Source organism: Hyla sarda, chromosome 2, assembly GCF_029499605.1.
Source record: "Hyla sarda isolate aHylSar1 chromosome 2, aHylSar1.hap1, whole genome shotgun sequence".
NCBI lineage: Eukaryota > Metazoa > Chordata > Amphibia > Anura > Hylidae > Hyla > Hyla sarda.
In genome coordinates this window covers 73,079,741-73,100,673 of record NC_079190.1, presented here as the reverse complement: position 1 = coordinate 73,100,673, position 20,933 = coordinate 73,079,741, and the positions used below count along the sequence as shown (strand labels likewise).

Here is a 20,933-nt window from a genome sequence, read left to right as displayed (position 1 = left end):
CTCTAAATATCCCTCTGAATACCATACCGTGATGTATTGTGGCTTATGAAAACCGTACTACCCCAGAAATTCCTTATACTCTGTGCCCCTCATATATAGTAATAATGCCCCATCCTGTGCCTGCACATATAACTATGATCTGTCCTGTTCCCCCTGATAATAATAATGCCCTCTGTCGTGCCCCTACCATATAATTCCCCCCTGTGCTGTGCCCCTCACTTATAATGCCCATGCAATGTTCCCCTCACATATAATTCCCCCGTCCTGCTCCCTCAGGGGGCATTTTAAGTAAGGGGCACATATCATGATGCATTATAAGTAAGGGGCACATAACAGGGCATTATAAGTTGAAGTACATTATATGTTAGCGGCTCAAGACAGGCGGGCATTATAAGTGAGGGGCCCAAGACAGGGGGGGGAGCATTATAAGTGAGGGCCTGTAATGCCCCCCTGTCATGTGCCCCTCACATTGAATGCCCTCTGTTATGTGCCCCTCACTTATAATGTCCCCCTGTCATGTGCCCCTCACATTTGCAATTGCCTGGGCCCCGAGAGGAGGGAGGGGAGCAGGCGCCCGGTGCACAGAAGAGCCACATGAAAGTGTGTAAAGCCGCGAGCCGCGGCTTGCCGACCACTGCCCTAGGAGGATACAACAGTAAACTATTGGATAAAATGTGCAAAAAATGTTGACAAACTGTTTGTAAAGTGTGTTACATTTGTATTTGCAATAAAAATAAAAATAAACACATTGAAGTTTGTGTTTGTTTGTTTGTTTTTTATTTTTTTTATTTTGTTTTAGTTTTTTGCGCCTTGGAAAAAAATCCTAGAAATAGTTTAAGAAAAACAGCAGATGCTGTATTATTTTTCGACACTTTTTTATTAATTAATTTAAAAAAGTAACATAGTGAAAGATAAGACATCATTGGGCTAAATCCATGCTCATTCTGGCCTAAAAGTCCAATGGGCAATACTAATCAGTAGGGATCAACCGATATTGATTTTTTTAGAGCCGATATCGATAACCTGTGAACTTTCAGGCCGATAGCCGATAACTTATACCGATATTCCGTGCATTTTAATTCGATACCGATCACTTACAAAATCGTCAATGTCGGCCACTAATATCGGCCAATGCGATAATCGGTCGATCCCTACTAATCAGTAACTGATGGCTTTCTTTTTATATAAACTCATTTGTGAATGGCTGTCATTCATGGAGGAGAACTGACCACTGGACCTAAAACATAATGAACAGGAATTTAGATAAGTAAATTACAAGTTCAACAATATAGAGAAGTATAGGCACTGCCTAAAGCAATCTAAAGTCTATGGTAGTGCTGGTTTAGTCTAAGACTTGTAGTGCACCAAGGTAGAGCTCTACACGGGACTGTTTTCTTAATAATGCTCCCAGTGATCTCTGACCGTTCCCGCTGCTCCCACAATATTAGTGTTCTACTCCCGCAACATGTGTACAATTCTGCCCACTCCCACTTATATTTACACAAATAGTGCCTAAATAGGGCTACGTCAAATATGGTCACTACAGTCAGTATATGGTGTGGCCAGGTGGGCACTAAGGCGGCTGTATAAACTGAGTATATGTGGTTTACTTGTATTGTATTTATGTATTACTATGTATGTAGCAGCTGTTGAGCTCTTCTTCTTCTACTACTGTCAGAAGTTCACTTCTGTGGCCCTTGTACGTAGCACATACTAAGTACATAGCATACTACCTCAGTGCCACACTAGTACCACCAGATGATTTACAGCAGGGGGAGAACACAGCAGCACAGGATAAGAGGCTGCGTGTAAGCAGTTCACACACAAAGCATGATGCTGGGTGAGCTCAGCTGGGACTTTGGAAAGCTGGGTCTGCTCTGTGGTGCAAGAGTATGTGGGATTTGTGGGACCCCCAACAACCTCCTTACCGCCTGCTCCCATAAGTTTTTTACTGGGTCCTGCGGCACCTGCAGGATTCCGATCCCGATACTACAATGTACTTTCTAGTGGTGCTCATCCAAAACAGTCTATTGCACAAATTCACGATAATAGAAAAAAAGCAGCAACACTCGCAGTTGTTGGACATTTCATTGCTCTTCATTCTAAGTCAGGGGGTAAAACATATGCAGGTGCGTCCTGAGCCACTTAGCTTTTTTTCTATTATTGTGGATTTTTATTACAAGTTCTCCGTCCTTTAAGGAGTTTACGAACGCTGGGTAACAGCACTGAATGAATTTTTTTTATATCATAATAGAAGACAACTTAAGGTGTAATATGGAATTATTATTTTTCCTTTTTAGTTGGATTTTTTTTTTATTTTACTTATAGATTTTGAAAATGAAAGAGCATGATATAAAATGTAAATTTTTTTTGCATACCCAGTTGGACTTCAGACTTGCAAAGAGTCATTTGTCTTGTTATTCTTGTACACGCACACACGGCTCACCCCTTACAGAATGTCATGTGACCTAGTCATGTGGTCTCGCTTTCCTGTATCCTACAGTGCCTGCTAAAGCGTGTTCTGCATACCCAGGACCTGGCTTCTCTTTTATCTTTTCTGGCTGCAGACATGAGTGGTAAGGACTGCAGACTATGTTTACACACATATGTATGCATCAACCAGCACTACACACGCACAATGACTGTACATGCTGATATGCCTCCATATGTTGGCAGAGACTGGCATATGTTGCTTTTGTGTGCAGATCTTGTGTGAGTATATCCTATCTGCACCAAGAGATGAGGGGATCTGTCACGTTTTGTGACAATGCAGACACCAGCTGTTAGGAAATGATCAGGAGCCACCATTGGTTAGGACGTGCCGCTGAGTGCTGCTTGCTTTGTACTGAATCCTTCTGACTCACTCATCTGATTGCTGAATCACTCGGCTCTCTGCTGAAGTGCATTTAAATAGAAAAAATGACATTGTTTTCATCTTGTCTGCAGCGCAGAGTTAACAAATCCAGCTAAATGTCAGGTCTCACCCCTGGCTACAGCAAGCTAACTGTTATACCATCATTATGACAGGTCTCGGGTAACCCTTTCAGAGCTGTCATGGCTGAACGAGCTGCTACAGAGAGCACTTGTCTGATTGTAGAGATCTGCAATGCTTTGTGTCATTCTAGTCTGCATCTTTTGCATGCATTCTAAATGGGCGTCATTTTATGGATGTTTTTTATCATGATAATGTTGTGTGTTTCTTTAGCTTCCCCAGCACACCTAAAACATACATATTCCCTGTTTGTGTATAAGTATAACTGAATGATCTGGGCACTGCCTATGTATGGGGAAGGAATTATCTCTGTATGTACTTATGTATACTAAAAAAAAAGTCTGCTTTCGTCCAAAAACAGCACCACTCATTGGGACAGGTCGTGTCTGTTATTGTATCTCTGCTTTATTGTACAAAATAGGGTTGAGCTGCCACACCACAAATCACCTGTGGACAGGAGTAGCTCGGTTTCTGGAAGAAAGCAGCCATCTTTTTCAAGTATTTTAAAATAGCTTAAAGTGTACCCATCATCAACAAAATCTTTTGATATAATGTAGATAATACCAATATATGTATATTTGTAATATACATTGGTTACAGTGTACAGTGCCCCGCTTGTCCTCAGTGTACAGTGCCCCGCTTGTCCTCAGTGTACAGTGCCCCGCTTGTCCTCAGTGTACAGAGCCCCGCTTGTCCTAAGTGTACAGAGCCCTGCCTGCTTGTCCTCAGTGTACAGAGCCCTGCTTGTCCTCAGTGCACAGAGCCCTGCTTGTCCTCAGTGCACAGAGCCCTGCTTGTCCTCAGTGCACAGAGCCCTGCTTGTCCTCAGTGCACAGAGCCCTGCTTGTCCTCAGTGCACAGAGCCCTGCTTGTCCTCAGTGCACAGAGCCCCGCTTGTCCTCAGTATACAGAGCCCCGCTTGTCCTCAGTATACAGAGCCCTGCTGGTCCTCAGTGTACAGAGCCCTGCTTGTCCTCAGTGTACAGAGCCCTGCTTGTCCTCAGTGTACAGAGTTCTGCTTGTCCTCAGTGTACAGAGCCCTGCTTGTCCTCAGTGTGCAGAGCCCTGCTTGTCCTCAGTGTGCAGAGCCCTGCTTGTCCTCAGTGTGCAGAGCCCTGCTTGTCCTCAGTGTGCAGAGCCCTGCTTGTCCTCAGTGTGCAGAGCCCTGCTTGTCCTCAGTGTACAGAGCCCTGCTTGTCCTCAGTGTACAGAGCCCTGCTTGTCCTCAGTGTACAGGGCCCTGCTTGTCCTCAGTGTACAGAGCTCTGCTTGTCCTCAGTGTACAGAGTTCTGCTTGTCCTCAGTGTACAGAGCCCTGCTTGTCCTCAGTGCACAGAGCCCTGCTTGTCCTCAGTGCACAGAGCCCTGCTTGTCCTCAGTGCACAGAGCCCTGCTTGTCCTCAGTGCACAGAGCCGTGCTGGTCCTCTGTGCACTGAGGACAAGCAGGTCTCTGTGCACTGAGACCTGCTTGTCCTCAGTGCACAGAGCCCTGCTTGTCCTCAGTGTACAGAGCTCTGCTTGTCCTCAGTGTACAGAGCCCTGCTTGTCCACCCACACTTCCTGTATTTGGACTCCTCACTGAAACACACAGATAATAGCTCCAGGGACAAAAATATACATATTTTTTAACCAATGTATATTGCCAATGCAAATATACATAGAATGGTATTATCTACATTATGTAGAAAGTTTTTGTTGACGACAGGTATTTTTTGGAAATATATGTAGTCAGGTTTAGAATCCCTATAAGCTTACTTTTTTAATTTTAATTCATTATAACTATATAAGTGATTTGCATTTTTCTTGTTGACAGCCTTGACTGTTTCTGTTTAGACACCAATATGTCTAATTTTCTGTAGACAGTTTGTCATATTGTCTTCATGATCTCGCTTTTCATGTTATTTCCATTTGCTTATTTCCTCGCCCTGATATTTGTGGAATTACAGTTTGTAGTTTTATAATGTCTGTCTTGTCTTATTTAAACATTGAATGTTATTCTCTGTACAGGTCCTGCTCAGGTCCCCATGATGTCTCCGAATGGCTCAGTTCCTCCAATCTATGTGCCTCCAGGATATGCTCAGCAGGTATTTCCATCCACTGGAGAGATCTTGAAATCTTTGTATTGTTTGGGCAGTAATCATCTTCACACTCACAAGTACAACACATACTAAATTAGCAGATCAACATCATGTCCTTTTAGTCACTTCTGCTGGCTATTAGCAGATAATCTTCAGCGTGCCCTAGGGTGAAGCAATAACCTCACTTGACCACACAATAGTACCTTATGACTCAACTGCAATCGTTTCCGACCATTTCTTAAATTATCCATTTTTATGCAAGGATTTAGTCAAATCCAGTAGAATCTGCCCCTTCCTCTTGTCACTTTATACAGTGGTTGTTAAAATGCAGGTCAGATGTGGGAGTAGGAAATCTGTTATCAGTGTCATCTGCACTAACCTGTCGGTACAGACAGGTAGTGCAGGTGACACGGATGACAACCATACTTACCTGGTCCCGTTCCATGCTCCTCCCGCTATCTTCCTCTGTCGTTTTTGTTCCATGGTCATCCTGGAGCATGGATGGAGGATCCTTCTGTCACCGCTGCTGTTTGCTAGCAGCAAGACCCAGAAGAGAAGCAGCAGTGGAAATGTCAGAAAGCTCCGCTCATGCTCCAAGTCTCCCCCAGAACGAAAACAACAGGGAAAGATAGCTGAAGAACCGGAGCATGGAACGGGACCAGGTAAGAAAAGTTGTCTGCATCGACTGTAGCTGTTGTTTATGGATCTTATTTCTCATAACTTTATTACGTCTTTTATTATTGTATGAGTACCTAATACTTAGATTAGGGATAAAGCCTCAGCAGTTGTAGAATAGTATCTGTCAACTCTCCTGGTATGTTGTTTTAGTAAATACTTTTATTTCCTTTAAAGGGGTTGTCTGGTAAAATTGATTATTTTCTTATTGTCCCCTGGTTGTCTAATGAAACAATAAACACTTTAACGCAACTTCTTCCCCTCCTTTGTTGCTCTGGCATCAGGGTACCCAGTCTCCAGCCAGTCTGCTTCACCGAAGTCAGCTGGAGCTATAGTGCCGCTCAGCCAATCACTGGCCGCAATTGTGTCCTGCCTCGACCAGTGATTGTTAGACACTACGCTCTGCAGTTCTGTTGAAAGCAGAGTCCCCGGCGGATTGGGTGCCCTGATACAGGAGGTACGAAGGAATGGAGGAAGGGGAGTTAAAGTATTTATTTTATTAAGCAGCCTGGAGACAATAAGAAAATAATAAATTTTACCAGACAACCCCCTGTAAACTAATGTGTCTGCAACTTGATTCTTCCTGGAACTGTATACATAAATTGACAATTAGTCATTACTATTCTTCTTGTTAGTAAGGCATTTCTGCTAACACTCTTGACAATGTCCATGTAGCGTCGGACTGTGTAGGGAACCACCCTATTTTCAAGTGGAGTGGTAAAACCCAGTTGTCAGTTTTTCTATACATTTCCAGGATGAATAACAGAGGAATTCTAAGATGTTCCAACATTATGTTATCTGGTATAGAAGCATTCACTAGACATAAGAGCTGACAGGAACTCTTAAAAGTGCCAGTAAACCATTCAGATCCACATCTCGTTCACAGAAGTGTGCCATAATGCCTGCAAAGTACTCAGTGTAGCCATGTGGCCTGCTTGCTTATTGTCTCCTTAAAGCACTCCGAGATTGCTACACTGCCCAGCGCAAAACAAACAAACAAAAAAAATCCCAAGTGAAAAATGAAAGAATAAAATAGATTACATTATCCAGTGAAATATTGTATAAATTATTATGGCTTGTCTAGAAAGTGTATACCATGGAAATCTACACAGTCCAATAGAACAGACCTTCTCATACTTTTTCTTCTGGTCTCATTATCAGTGGTTGGAAACCTATGTAAATATAAACAAGACTGCTCAGTCTTCTAAGCTCTGTATAGCATTAAAAGAAGTACAAAATTAGTCAATCATGTTGCTAAAACAATGGTTGTTACAGCCAAGGTAAGGACTGTGCAACTTATGGTCACTATTGTAAAAACTGCCTCCCCAGCTGTGCCTCACTGACAACTAGGGGGCGCCTCACAGTTTGGAAAGCACTGCAGTAGTACATCTGTAAGTTGAATCATTTTAAAGAGACCCCAATAGATTTTTGAATTAGGGCCCTTGCACACAAAGAATGTTATGTGAGGAAAATTTCCATTGCAGAATTCCTCAGCGATTCTGCATTGCTGAAAATGGCGCAGAATCAGCATGCATTTTGCTCAGAATGTGGAAATAAGAGCTGAAATCAAACAAATGGGCTTCCACTGGTTGATTCTGCTGAAAAGAGTGAAAAAGAATGGAAAAATATAGAAGGAAGGAACAGTCATCCGTTTATAAAATATGGTGAGGCACGCAATTCTGACGTAAAAAAAAAAAAAAAGATTTTAGTGTACATTGTAAAATCCAGCTTTACCAAAAATTGCATAAGTAGCTTGCAGTATTCTTTACCCTCAAGATTTGAATACTTGACATTAACGTTTTGTGCGGAATGAGGTCATATTCTCTTATGAGCACTGATACATGCTCTTTCCTCTATTAGCAGACTGCTGCCTGATGTCATAACCTTTGTTCTATCTAGATAGACACTGTGGTTAAATTTTAATTGTAAAGTATACGAAGATACCGACCTAAGAAACACTATGGAAATAATAGATGGCCTTTAATTCCTTACCCATAGAATACAAGCTGCAAATTCTGGTTATTATTTTTATATATTCCAAATATTCTAGTTTTAAAGTGGATTGATTTAAATGCAGGGTATATGTAAATGCATCCAAATATTCAACCCCAGCCTTTCATTGAAGCCAAATGAGGGCAGTGTTGTTATGGTTTCTGGTTTACTGACTTTTCTGTCATGCAAAATGCCCACAATAGCAGTGTTGTCAAGATTCTTTGTTTTTATGGAATCTGCATTTTGAAGGTTTCAAATGAGGGTGTTAAAGTGGTTATTTAACATAAGGTGACTTTACTAATTATCTGTCAGCTTACCAAGGAATTATGCTTGTGTTGGTGGTAAATTCCTGTGTCCCCCATCACGCTGCTGGCTTGTATGTGTAAACTTCCTATTTCCTGTTTCTGTGCCCTCCATCGAACTACAGTTTCCAGGATCCCTTGTTTCTAGGTGGGAGGTGATTCATCTCCCCCCCACCCCCCGATACATCAACCACCCTACTCATTGTCGTACAGCTAGGCTCCCTTCCATGTGTCCTGTGCTGGAAATTAGCAGCTCTTTTGAGAATGATCTCCCTCCCACCCAGTGGTTGCTCCACCCATTGAGGCACTGCCATGCTCCCTTTCAACACCTGACTAGTGATCTATGGTCTTAAACTGCGTTGCAGCTTGGGAAAGGCCTGAGACAACACTTATTTTCACATAAGAATTGTGAGACCATCCATGAAACACAAGTACAGACACTATATTATACGCTACACTAACTTTACAGCCCCTTTAGCAAAGTCAAATAAAACATTAATTTGTATGTTATGTTGCTTTCTGTCCTGCACATTTGACATCTCGGTCTAAGCCAAATGTTTCAGTTCTCTGTCACAATACAGAAAGAGGGCTGTCACTATGGATCTACAGGAAAATGTCCTGCATACAGAACAAAAGAGGGCTCCTTGCTGAAGTTTAACAGCATTTTCACCTGAGATACATGTTAAATATACATAAACTATAATCTGTTATTCTAAGGCTCTAGGCATGTCCCTAAATGGGTTTTTTTCCATGCAGGGAAGTATATTCACCTGCTGACCCCTCACCCCCTTCCTCCTCCTCCACTGCTGTGTCTTTCCCCTTACCCTATCCCTGAGGCTGTCCTTTTCTTCCTGGTTCCTGTCACATTCCGTTCATGTAGGAAATGCCCTTTCACCTTTTTGGAAGTGTAGCGCTAAGCAAAGTATCGGTGCGTAACTTTGTAGATCAGTGGTGTCCAAACTGTAGCCTTCCAGATGTTGCAAAACTACAACTCCTAGCATGCCCAGACAGCCAACGGCTGTCTGGGCATGCTGGGAGTTGTAGTTTTGCAACATCTGGAGGGCCACAGTTTGGACATGACTGATGTAGATGTATCATTCCAGGGACTGGAAAAGGTAGATGACAATCTTAAAGGTATCCATACACATTAGACGTAATAAGTTAGCTAAACCCACTGATTACAGTGGAATCATCTGGCCGTCTATGTATGTGGATGTCTTCACCCATCCCAGATGACTTGTTGGGGGGAGTGGATCGGCCTGTTGCATTTTAGTATGCCGGAGTATAAGTTGCTGCCAGGAGTTCGGCCACATGCTATTTGCATCATCCAGATGTATCCATAAGTACAATCAACATCAGAAGAATGTATTTGGACCTCTCTTTGTCGTGTACTTGTTGCCAGTTTGTCATTATTTGAGATTGATCAAACAAGGGTATAAGCTTTGTTATTCATTATTATTTTCCAAAATGGTGCTACATCCCAGTGGAAGGTAAAAAGGGACATTTTTCTAGTATTAAAAATACATTTTTTGTCATTTTCCTGTTGGGATCCATTCATGATTTAGTGACAGAAGAATCATAGGTAAGAATACAGCTTTGGAATATACAGCCATGGGAAAAAGTTAAGAAAATCACTGACCAACAACACTTGCAAAAAATATACTTTTTATTAACAGGCATAGGAAGAAGACAGCTGGGTGGCACCACTACATAGGCGTATAAAATATTCAAAAAATACCAATCCAAAAGAAATCTAGAAGGAAGAAAAATGATACGGGGGTGCACATGACAAGAAAAAAGCAAACATAATGCAAGGCAAAAATAGAAAATTTGTCAATGGCACTCACTTATAAAAACACTGTACTTTATTATTTTATATTGAAACCGCATCGGTGGACATCAGGTAGCGAAGGTCTGGAAACCGCATCAGCCGAAGCGGAGCGGTGAGACGTAAGGGAAACCGTTTCGCGGTCAAACACCCGCTTCCTCTGGCCCCAATTTCCATTGTCTTCCGGTTACCTTTAACCTGAACTAATAATAATATAATAATCATAAAAAGTCTTAATAACAACAGGCAGTAACGTAAAGTACAATAATCCTAGGATTCTACTAGAGTATAGCTAAATATTAATCTAAGAAGACTGTCAACTCGTTGCGGTCATTTAGTCCTAAAATGCCTAGTGCATCAGTCCGCATAATCCATATGGCTTCTCTTTGCCTCAGAAGTTTTTCACGGTCCCAAAGCTCCTGTCACTCTTTCAATTCCAAAGATCGATAATTGAGTGGTACCGCTGTTGTGCTGTATTTTCGCATGCTCGATGAGCCGAGCCCAATCCGTTTTTAAGGAACGCTTGTGTTCCCTAAACCTCGAGAACATGCACCTCTTAATTGATCCAATATAAAATTGGACACAAAATCGCATAGATAGTCCAGTATGATCTGCAACTGATGAAATCATTTACTTTAATTTCAGTGCTTCCTAGTCTGAAAAATGCACCTTTTAATAACTGCGGGCAATGTATGCAACTTCCACACTTAAAATTGCCTTTCAGGTCATTTTTTTTAACCATGTTTTAGTATATTCTTTATTTATTTTTATTTTTTTTTTTAAACAGGAGGTTGGAGGGCTCACACTGTGCTAATATGTACCGAGGTTTCTGTGTTACACGTAACCCTACGTGCCAGAAAAAGAAAAGGAATATAGTGGTATACAGACCTCTAGGTGTATATTAACGGATGAGTAAATATAAAAAAGTTTAATATTAAAATTAGGATGTGTGAAATGATGAGGTAGGTGTGTATGTGTAAATATAGTGAGAAAGTGAAATTGTGATATTGTGAACAGACTAGCAGTATACGATTAGAGTATAAATAGTTTATTATAGTATAGTATAGTAGTCCTAGCAGGGCCCTTGCTATGGATCTACTAAATAATAAAACAATTTGTGCAATAACAGTTAAAAATAATGGGTGCAAAGAATATTAAAAATACATATAAAAAATATATAAAAGAAGCATAGGACAGTTACCAAATGTATAGTTGTAATGGATCTACCCCCATAGAACTATTACAGCTATACAATTGGTGACTGTCCTATGCTTCTTTTATATATTTTTTTATATATATATTTTTTATATTCTTTGCACCCATTATTTTTAACTGTTATTGCACAAATTGTTTTATTATTTAGTACATCCATAGCAAGGGCCCTGCTAGGACTACTATAATAAACTATAATCTAATCGTATACTGCTAGTCTGTTCACAATATCACAATTTCACTTTATCACTATATTTACACATACACACCTACCTCATCATTTCACACATCCTAATTTTAATATAAGAATTTTTTATATTTACTCATCTGTTAATATATACCTAGAGGTCTGTATACCACTATATTCCTTTTTTTTTGGGGGGGGGGGGGGGGGGGAGAGTGAAGTCACTAGGATTTTTTTCAAGCTCTCACTTCTGGGAAACATGATTAACAGTTTTTCTAACTCCATGTTCTGAAAGATGGGATCTCTTTCCAAGATGTGCCAATCGTTATAGAGGCTTTTTTCAATCATATCTGAAAGAGGACTAAAATCAAAAGAGAATCCACATTTTTTACTGTTATGTTTTTTCTCCGTTTTTTCGCTCTTTTTTATTTTTGTTCTTGCGTTTTTTATATACAAGTTAATTTCTTAGGTATCTTTTTTACTTTAGACTTTTTATTAATATCTCACATAGAAAAAAACATATAGATATGTTAAAATTATATGTAATTATAATTGGTCCAGTCAGGTGAGTTTCAACCAAATATAATGATTAAGAGGTCGCAGATCCTCCACATCTGGATGTTACAGACAATGGATTTGATTTATTGTTTATTGTGGTATATATAAGAAATCTGAATCCCCGGGTAATGCTAGTATAGGTACACACAACTAGTTTAACTACAAGGGCACCCTTGTCTCTGGTACCCTATACTCACCGACATACCATAATCACAAATATGACTTTTTATGATATGACTATATCTTAGCATATATCTTGTCTGATAGACAATGTCCCGACGTGTCTCCCTGTATTAAAGCATTATAGTCCAGGAAAAATATGGTTCATCAGGGGTCTAATGGGGTGGCATGGAGTGGTGAGGCAGTAAGGAATAAAGTTATCACATAATCTGAAGGTGCAGCAAGAAGTATAGTAGTCTCAGGATGCAGTGAGTTGTGTCTCTTGACCAATTCATTCATTCCTGTAAATAAGAAGAATGTCAGGGGTGCCATTAGATATACGCCATCATTTTTAATAAACACAACCTTAATGATCCTAAGTATGTTACCTTCTTTTATAGTACAGGGTGGGCCATTTATAGGGATACACCTTAATAAAATGGGAATGGTTGGTGATATTCCTGTTTTTGTCACATTAGTATATGTGGGGGGGGGGGGGGGGGGGGGGGGGCTTTTCAAGATGTTTGGTGACCATGGTGGCCATTTTGAAGTCGGACATTTTGAATCCAACTTTTGTTTTTTCAATAGGAAGAGGGTCATGTGACATGTGACACATCAAACTTATTGGGAATTTTACAAGAAAAACAATTATGTGCTTGGTTTTAATGTAACTTTACTCTTTCATGGGTTATTTACAAGTTTCTGACCACTAATAAAATGTGTTCAATGTGTTGCCCATTGTGTTGGATTGTCAATGCAACCCTCTTCTCCCACTCTTCACACTCTGATAGCAACACCGCAGGAGAAATGCTAGCACAGGCTTCCAGTATCCGTAGTTTCAGGTGCTGCACATCTCGTATCTTTACAGCATAGACAATTGCCTTCAGATGACCCCAAAGATAAGTCTAAGGGCGTCAGATCGGGAGACCTTGGGGCCATTCAACTGGCCCACGACGACCAATCCACTTGATGTGTTTCCCTCTTTATGAACTGAAGCTGGCACGTTCCCTGAGTTTTTTCAGCAAGATGGTGCACCACCACATTATGGGTGTCAGGTCCAAGCATTCCTAGATGAACAGTTTCCTGGAAAGTGGATTGGTCTTTGTGGGCCAGTTGAATGGCCCCCAAGGTCTCCCGATCTGACCCCCTTAGACTTTTATCTTTGGGGTCATCTGAAGGCAATTATCTATGCTGTGAAGATAGGAGATGTGCAGCACCTGAAACTACGAATACTGGAAGCCTGTGCTAGCATTTCTCCTGCGGTGATGCTATCAGTGTGTGAAGAGTGGGAGAAGAGGGTTGCATTGACAATCCAACACAATGGGCAACACATTGAACACATTTTATAAGTGGTCAGAAACTTGTAAATAACTCATGAAAGAATAAAGTTACGTTAAAACCACATCATTGTTTTTCTTGTGAAATTCCCAATAAGTTTGATGTGTCACATGACCCTCTTCCTATTGAAAAAACAAAAGTTGGATTCAAAATGTCCAACTTCAAAATGGCCGCCATGGTCTCACCACCCATCTTAAAAAGTTTCCCCCCTTACAAATACTAATGTGCCACAAACAGGAAGTTAATATCACCAACCATTCCCATTTTATTAAGGTGTATACACATAAATGGCCCACCCTGTAGATATAGTTGAGCCAAATGAAGACCCTCAAGTTATTCATTATATACTTAGCAAACCCTGATAGGACAACTGCAAGTTACTTAGATACGGGTATACAGCTCGCTTCGTAGTCACACATTTCAATGTGTGAGCTTTGATAATATTTGAGGATTTTAAGAGCCACTTTAACTCACCCCACTGTAGATCCTAAAAGCAATATATATGTATGTATGTATATGTGTGTGTATATATATATCCCTATGACAGTTTATGGTCTGAGTGAATATAGTGTGCCAAGACAAGGGCACCCTTGCAGTTCATCTAGGTGTGTGTACCTATACTAGCATTACCTGATGATTCAGATATTGTTAATATACCACAATAGAGAATAAAACATCTGGAAATTCGTTATCTGTAACACCCGGAAGTGGGGATCTGTGACCTCTAAACCATCTGCTTGGTTGATACTCACCTGGCTGGACCAATTATAATAACATATTATTTTGACATGTCTAAGTGTTCCTTTTTATCTGAAGTAATAATAAAAAGTATATTTTGGCTAGTTTTCTTGGTCAGTGATTTTCTTCGATTTCTAGCTATTGGATATGTACGTTCTTTTTTCAGTGATAGTATGATAAAAAGTGACCCTTCCTTCAACTGTATGTGTTTTTAAATGACAATAGTGAAGTTCTTGATCTACCTCTGGTGACCTAAAATAACATATTGTAGTATGTCATCCAAAAAGTAAACCGAGTATTCTGTGCATTACCTTTAATATGTAACACTAACATATCAACAGTATTGAATTTTATTCCTGGCTCTTTCAGAGGAAGTTTTGGCTTACACTGTGCATATTGATTTCTTCCAGGTGATTGAAGACAATGGTGTGCGGAGAGTTGTAGTGGTTCCACAACCTCCAGAGTTCCACACAAGTGGTCATCCTGTCATACATCGGCCACCTCCCCCTCTGCCAGGTTTTATACCCCTTTCTGCTATGATGCCTCCACCTCATCGCCACATTTATTCAGCAGTCAGTGGAGCAGGAGATATGACTGCCCAATACACCCCTCAGTATCACCCTTCACAGGTATATGGAGATTTGGGTAAGTACTCTAGCTTTGTGAATGCCATAATTCCTTGTCTGTGCATTCTTATGTGTTGATCTAATGTGGAACTGACCAGTTAAATATATTTCATTAAAAATGTTATTGCCCCAAAATGTTAACTTATTTGAAGGGACATTTTTTAACTGATTTCCTTTGTGTTATGTTGGTTTATTTTTTTCATCATAGTGGGTTTCTTTAGATGTGCTAATTTACTATAGTACTGAACAATCACAAAACTCAGTTTCTCTGATGCAGAATTTTGAAGGGTTTTATGGGCATTCTACGCTGATTCCTCAGTATAGGTCATCAATGCCTAATCATCAAGGTGCTGATATACGGCACCACTCCCGATAAGCAGTTTGGGCAAGCTGCATCCTCCAGCACATACACAATGAGGGAAACCAGAAGACGAACTGTTCATTTACCAGGGGTTACACCCAGTAACTCTTGTTTAGCTCATATTGAAGTTAATAGTAGCTGAGCTTCAGTAACCAGGGTGCCACCTTTACTCAATGAACGGCCCATGGCTTCTGGCTCAATCATTATGCATGTTCTAGGGCCGCAGCTCACCCAAACAACTGATTGGCAGAGGTGCTACGTGTCAGCACCCTGCCTAAAACTATTTAGAAGGCATCAGTGTAGGAGTAATTCTGTACATTGCAGGCGTAAGGCAGTTCCCAAATCTGGATGTAAATTATATATGCACTATTGGCTGATACTTGCGGATGTGAATCACTAATATTTGTGTATTGACTGCATTTGAAAAATATGAAAAAATATGCATTTGAAAAATATACTTTTATTATAATACTGCGTGGTACCACTGTGTTCCAGCACTATGGATCTCCACTTACACCTACTTCACATGATGATGCATTTTTGTTTACACTACCAGTAAAAAGTTTGGACACATCTTTTTATTCCATGGTTGTTATTATCATATATATATATATATATATATATATATATATATATATATATATATATGATTTCTGTATTATAGGTTAATATTAAAGACATACAAACTTTATGGAATTAAGTTAACAAAAGTGTGGTAAACCAAAATATGTTTTATACTTTAGATTCTTCAAAGTAGCCCCATTTTGCTTTGACATCTATGCATACTCTTGACATTTTCTTAATCCGCTTCATGAGGTAATTACTTGTAATGGTTTTCAATTAGTCGGTATACCTTGCCGGATAAATACCAGAGATAGAGAAGCTGGGGGAATATGTTCATTTTCAAAATGTTAATTTTACCCATCCAAGGTAAAGTACTAGCATCCCACCTCATGAGATCCCTTTCAAGGGACAAGAATAAGGGCAGGAAATTCAGTGTAAAATGATCTTGTGGGTCAGAGGATATGCACCCCCAGATACTTTATGGACCATGAGTGCCACGAGAATCTCTCTTAATCCTAGACACAACCAAGGAGGGAAGCATAATATTGAGGGCTATGCTTTAGGTCATAGTGGGGGGAGATTTATCATTGTTGTCTTTTTAAAGTGTTTTAAAGTAATTTATTTTCTCTTTGATCTTTCTTACGTGCAGCATATTTATCCTACTATTGCAGGGGGTTGATAAATTTGGCGCACATAACAAAAAAAACACCACTGTGTATGATTTCTCCTCTCCAAATAATTTTTTGTAAGCCAGGTCTAGGCTGGTGTAGATTTGCAATGTTTTGGAGGGGTTTGCGATTTTCTGTGCAACATTTACACTTGATAAATCAGTTACCACAGCAAGACAACTGAAACTTTTGCAATGGCATTTTTAGTTTTTTGTATACAGATAAACATATTTAAAAAAAATGCGCTAAATATAAGCAAAAAGGCTCTAAAGGCAATACTAAATGTCCCCCATTGATTTTATGGTTCCTAAAATTGGAGTGTACCTGTAAGACCTGTAGCAGAGCTGGCAGAGAGCTATGAGGAGAAAAGAGGAAAATGAGCAATAGTCTGCGAAAGCAGAACATTTATGGTACTAATTACCCATCTTAAAGCCCTGAATATCAGGGTCCGATTTAATAGCATTTAGCAAGTGCTTCATACATAGAACATAAAGCAGGAGGGAAAGGGGACAACCCTGAAGGGTACCATTACAGATAGGGGTGGGGAAAGACAGGGATCCATTAACTCAGACTTGCACCTGAGAATTTTAATAGAGCACATTCATTCTACCTAACATCTGTGGACCCAGGCCAATCTGTAACAACGAGGCTTCCATGATGCTTCAGTCCACCCGGTAAAGCCTTTTCAGCATCAAGTCATATGAGCTTAAGAGGCTTTTGGTTGAGAGTAGCCTTATACATAAACTAAAACCTGAATTGTGTAGTCTTTGGCCTCTGTAGAAGACTGTCCTCTAGACTCTTAACAAATTATTTGTTGTCCATGTTGAATAGGGATATTGGGCAGTAACTTGCACAGTGGTTGTCTGGTGTCTCAGCACCAAAGGCTGTCCTGTGGCTTCGGACTTTTTAGGGGCTGTATACTAAAGAGAAATCCAAAAAAGAAATGCATTTCCTCTGATGTCATGACCACAGTGCTCTCTGCTGACCTCTGCTGTCCATTTAAGGAACTGTCCAGAGCAGCATATGTTTTACAAATCTGTTTAACTTTCTGGCACCAGTTGATTAAATAAAAAATAAATAAATAAAAAAAAAAGGTTTCCACAGGAGTACCCATTTAAAGATGCCAGTAACAGTAGGCAGTAGATCTTAAGTGCGGGTCGCTTCCGGTAACCCGCAAATACAGATTTTATTCAGATGATTTGTTTTTAAGGAAAATTGAGGAATTGCTAGGGCCAAGTAACACAAGAAATGTACATTAGACTGGTGTAAATATGTACTTTGGTCTGTTGAGTCTAAATGTATAGTTCAAACCACCATGTGTTGGTGTAAGGCTGCATTCATATTACGATGGGGGTATATGGCAATCGGGTCCAGCAGAATTTGAAAACCGTCTTCTTCCGTACCCACTCTGTACTGCATTCATTTCAATGAACCTGACACAGTCAACTAGTTGACTCCGTTGGGCTCATGAAAAGATTGGGGTATTGTGAAAATACAGCGGCAGCCAGTTTTTAAATTATCCCGCCTGTTCTGGCTGCTTTATGCCCCAATCTTGATGTGAATGCAGCCTAAAACAGAAAAGGTGAGCTGAAGATGTCTACTTGTGTGGTTCCCACCATGAAGAATTGTGCAGGAGGTATGATAGTGTAGTGGTGCTTTGCTTGTGACACTATTGAAGATTTATTCATAATTCACTTGCAGCAATATGCCATCCAATCTGGTTTGTGCTTAGTAGGACGAAATTTATTTTTATTTTTATTTTTTTAACAGGAAAGTCATGACCCCCCCCCCCCCAAACACATCTCTAGGCCAACTAAGGGCTACTTGAACAAGGAAAGTGATGGAGTGCTGCGTCAGATGACACAATCACCTAACCTAATAATTGACATGGTTTTAGATGGGTTGGACTGCAGAATTAGAAAAAAGCATCTCCGCAGCTATAAGAGCTCCCTCAAGACTGTTGGAAAACCATTTCAGATGACTACCTCATAAAGCCATTTGAGAGAATGCAAAGGGTGGGCAAAGATATTCTTAAAACAAAAAGGGGCTATTTTGAAGAATACAAAATAAAAAACGTATTCTATTTTAACACTTTTTTTGTTTACTATTTAATTCCGTGTGTGTTAATTTATAAGTTTTATGCATTCAGTATGTAGAAAGTTATTTTCTACAATGTAGAAAAAGAAAACACATGAAAACCCATGGAATGAAAAGGAGTATAGAGTTGCCTATTAATTCCTCCATGTGGCAATGTCACTGTTAATGACAAGACTGCCATAGTGCGTTGGTATGAAAGGGGACTCATTGTAGTTTGGGGTTAACTGATCTGGAGAAGTTTGCAACTCACTGGATTTTATATGTATTTTTATATATTACATATATATTTTTAATTATTTCCATGTAATATATATTTCACCTAAACTAACCACCACAGGGACCATGTGCGGGCAGGTAAAACATACCTGGCAAAATCACCTGATCGGAAGGGGTTCCATAAAGGGGCCTGCAGGGATGATCTAATATTACTAGAAAGTTTGGTAAGAAAATCTCCTTAAATGGGCACTGTGATTTGCAAAAACAATTTAAATAATAAAGATTATGACATTATATGTACCATGGATATAATGTGAATATTAATGTGAAGCACCTTTTGATTTCATTATAGTAATCAGTCTTTTTGGTTAGGAGTCTATTAGCAGGGCACATCTTGACGTGGTAATATTTGCCCAGTCTTCCTTGCAGAAGCGCTTCAAGTCTGTCAGATTGGGAGGACATCTCCTGTGCACAGCCTTCTTCAGATCACCCCAAAGATGTTCAATTAAGATCTGGGCTCTGGTTGGATCTTTCCAAAATGTTAATCTTCTTGTGAAGCCATGTTTTTGTGGATTTGGATGTGTGCTTTGGTGAACTTTCTCGTCATCTTCAGCTTTCTAACGGACACCTAAAGGTTTTGGGCCAAAATTGTCTGGTATTTGCAACTGTTCCTGATTCCTTCCATCCTGTCTAAGGCCCTGGTTCCAGCTAAAGAAAAACAGCCCCAAAGCATAATGCTGCCCCCCCCCCCCCCCCCCCCCACAATGCTTTATGTTGGTATGGTGTTCCTTGGGTGACGTGCAGTGTTGTTTTTGCCCCAAACATACTTTTTGGAATTATAGACTAAAAGGTACACATAGCCACTACTTTCCTGAAATACCTGCAGTTCCTTTAATGTTTGCATTAGACCTTTTGAAAGCCTCCCTGACCAGTTTTCTGGGGCATCCAGTTCTTGGTAATGTCTTTGTTGTGCCATATTTTCTCTACATGGTGATGACTATCTTCACTGTGTACCATGGTATATTTGCTGCTTAGGAAATTCGTTTACTCTTCTCCTGTTGTAGACTTATGCAACCAGGTTTTAGTGTTGTTTTACATTGGTAAAAAAAAATTATAATTTTTGGGTGTAAAAATGCTTTCTTGTCCCTGCAACTATTGCCTGTGTGTTGCAGAGACAAAATACAAGTGTGAGCAAGCAAGCAGGGCTCTGTACACTGAGGGCAAGCGGGGCTCTGTACACTGAGGACAAGCGGGGCTCTGTACACTGAGGACAAGCGGGGCTCTGTACACTGAGGACAAGCGGGGCTCTGTACACTGAGGACAAGCGGGGCTCTGTACACTGAGGACAAGCGGGGCTCTGTACACTGAGGACAAGCGGGGCTCTGTACACTGAGGACAAGCGGGGCTCTGTACACTGAGGACAAGCGGGGCTCTGTACACTGAGGTCAAGCGGGGTTCTGTGCACTGACACTATGTGGCAAGCTCCCAACTCACACAGCAGGATGATTGACAAGCCAGGAGCCTGCACATAGCACTGCTTGTACTGCCCACACTACCTGATTTTTGTCCCAGCCATGACACGCAGGGGCAGCATTTTTTTCACCCAAACGTATATATATATATTTTTTTACAGAATATACATATAATGTTGTTATCCACATTATATAATTTTTTTTTGCAAATTACAGAACCCATTTAGGCCAAGAGGCCTCAAAAGGTTAAAGGGGGGTAGTCCAGTGGTGAAAAACGTATCCCCTATCCTAAGGATAGGGGAGAAGTTTGAGATCGCGGGGGGTCCAACCGCTGGGGCCCCCTGCGATCTCTTTGTACGGGGGCCAGGCTCTCTGGCCAGATAGCGGATGTCGACCACCGCACGAAGCGGTGGCCGACACGCCCCCTCAATACATCTCTATGGCAGAGCCGGAGATTGCCGAAGGCAGCGCTTCGGCTCTGCCATAGAGTTGTATTGAGGGGGCGTGTCGGCCGCCGCTTCGTGCGGAGGTCGACTCGCCCCCTACCTGCGGGCTGTCGGGGCTCCGTACAGGAGATCGCAGGGGGCCCCTGCGGTCAGACCCCCTGCGATCTCAAACTTATTCCTTATCCTTAGGATAGAGGATAAGTTGTTCACCACTGGGTTCACCACTGGATATCTCCTTTAACAGAAATTGAATGGATTGTGACACTTTGATGTCTTTATTATTATATCCTTTTTATATGAATAAAATAATTTGTTATATAAATATACTGGCTGTATAGTTACATAGTTTCTTATTTTTTTATACAAAATCTACATGACCAAATGTGTACCTTTTTAAAAGAGCAACAAATTCTATTCAGAGTTTGT

At 40.6% G+C, this 20,933-nt stretch overlaps 1 protein-coding gene across 7 annotated transcripts in view; it reads left to right on the top strand.

The window, feature by feature from the left end:
* FNDC3A (fibronectin type III domain containing 3A) overlaps positions 1-20,933 on the top strand; it is a 316,088-nt gene that overhangs the window by 199,050 nt on the left and 96,105 nt on the right. For 6 of the 7 annotated variants that reach the window (XM_056562070.1, XM_056562071.1, XM_056562069.1 and 3 more), the window contains 2 exons: positions 5,001-5,077; positions 14,468-14,702. In XM_056562070.1, the coding sequence (XP_056418045.1) occupies positions 5,001-5,077; positions 14,468-14,702 (312 nt within the window). Of the gene's footprint in view, positions 1-2,515; positions 2,577-5,000; positions 5,078-14,467; positions 14,703-20,933 lie in introns of those variants that run through there. The other variant, XM_056562074.1, reaches the window with a different exon arrangement.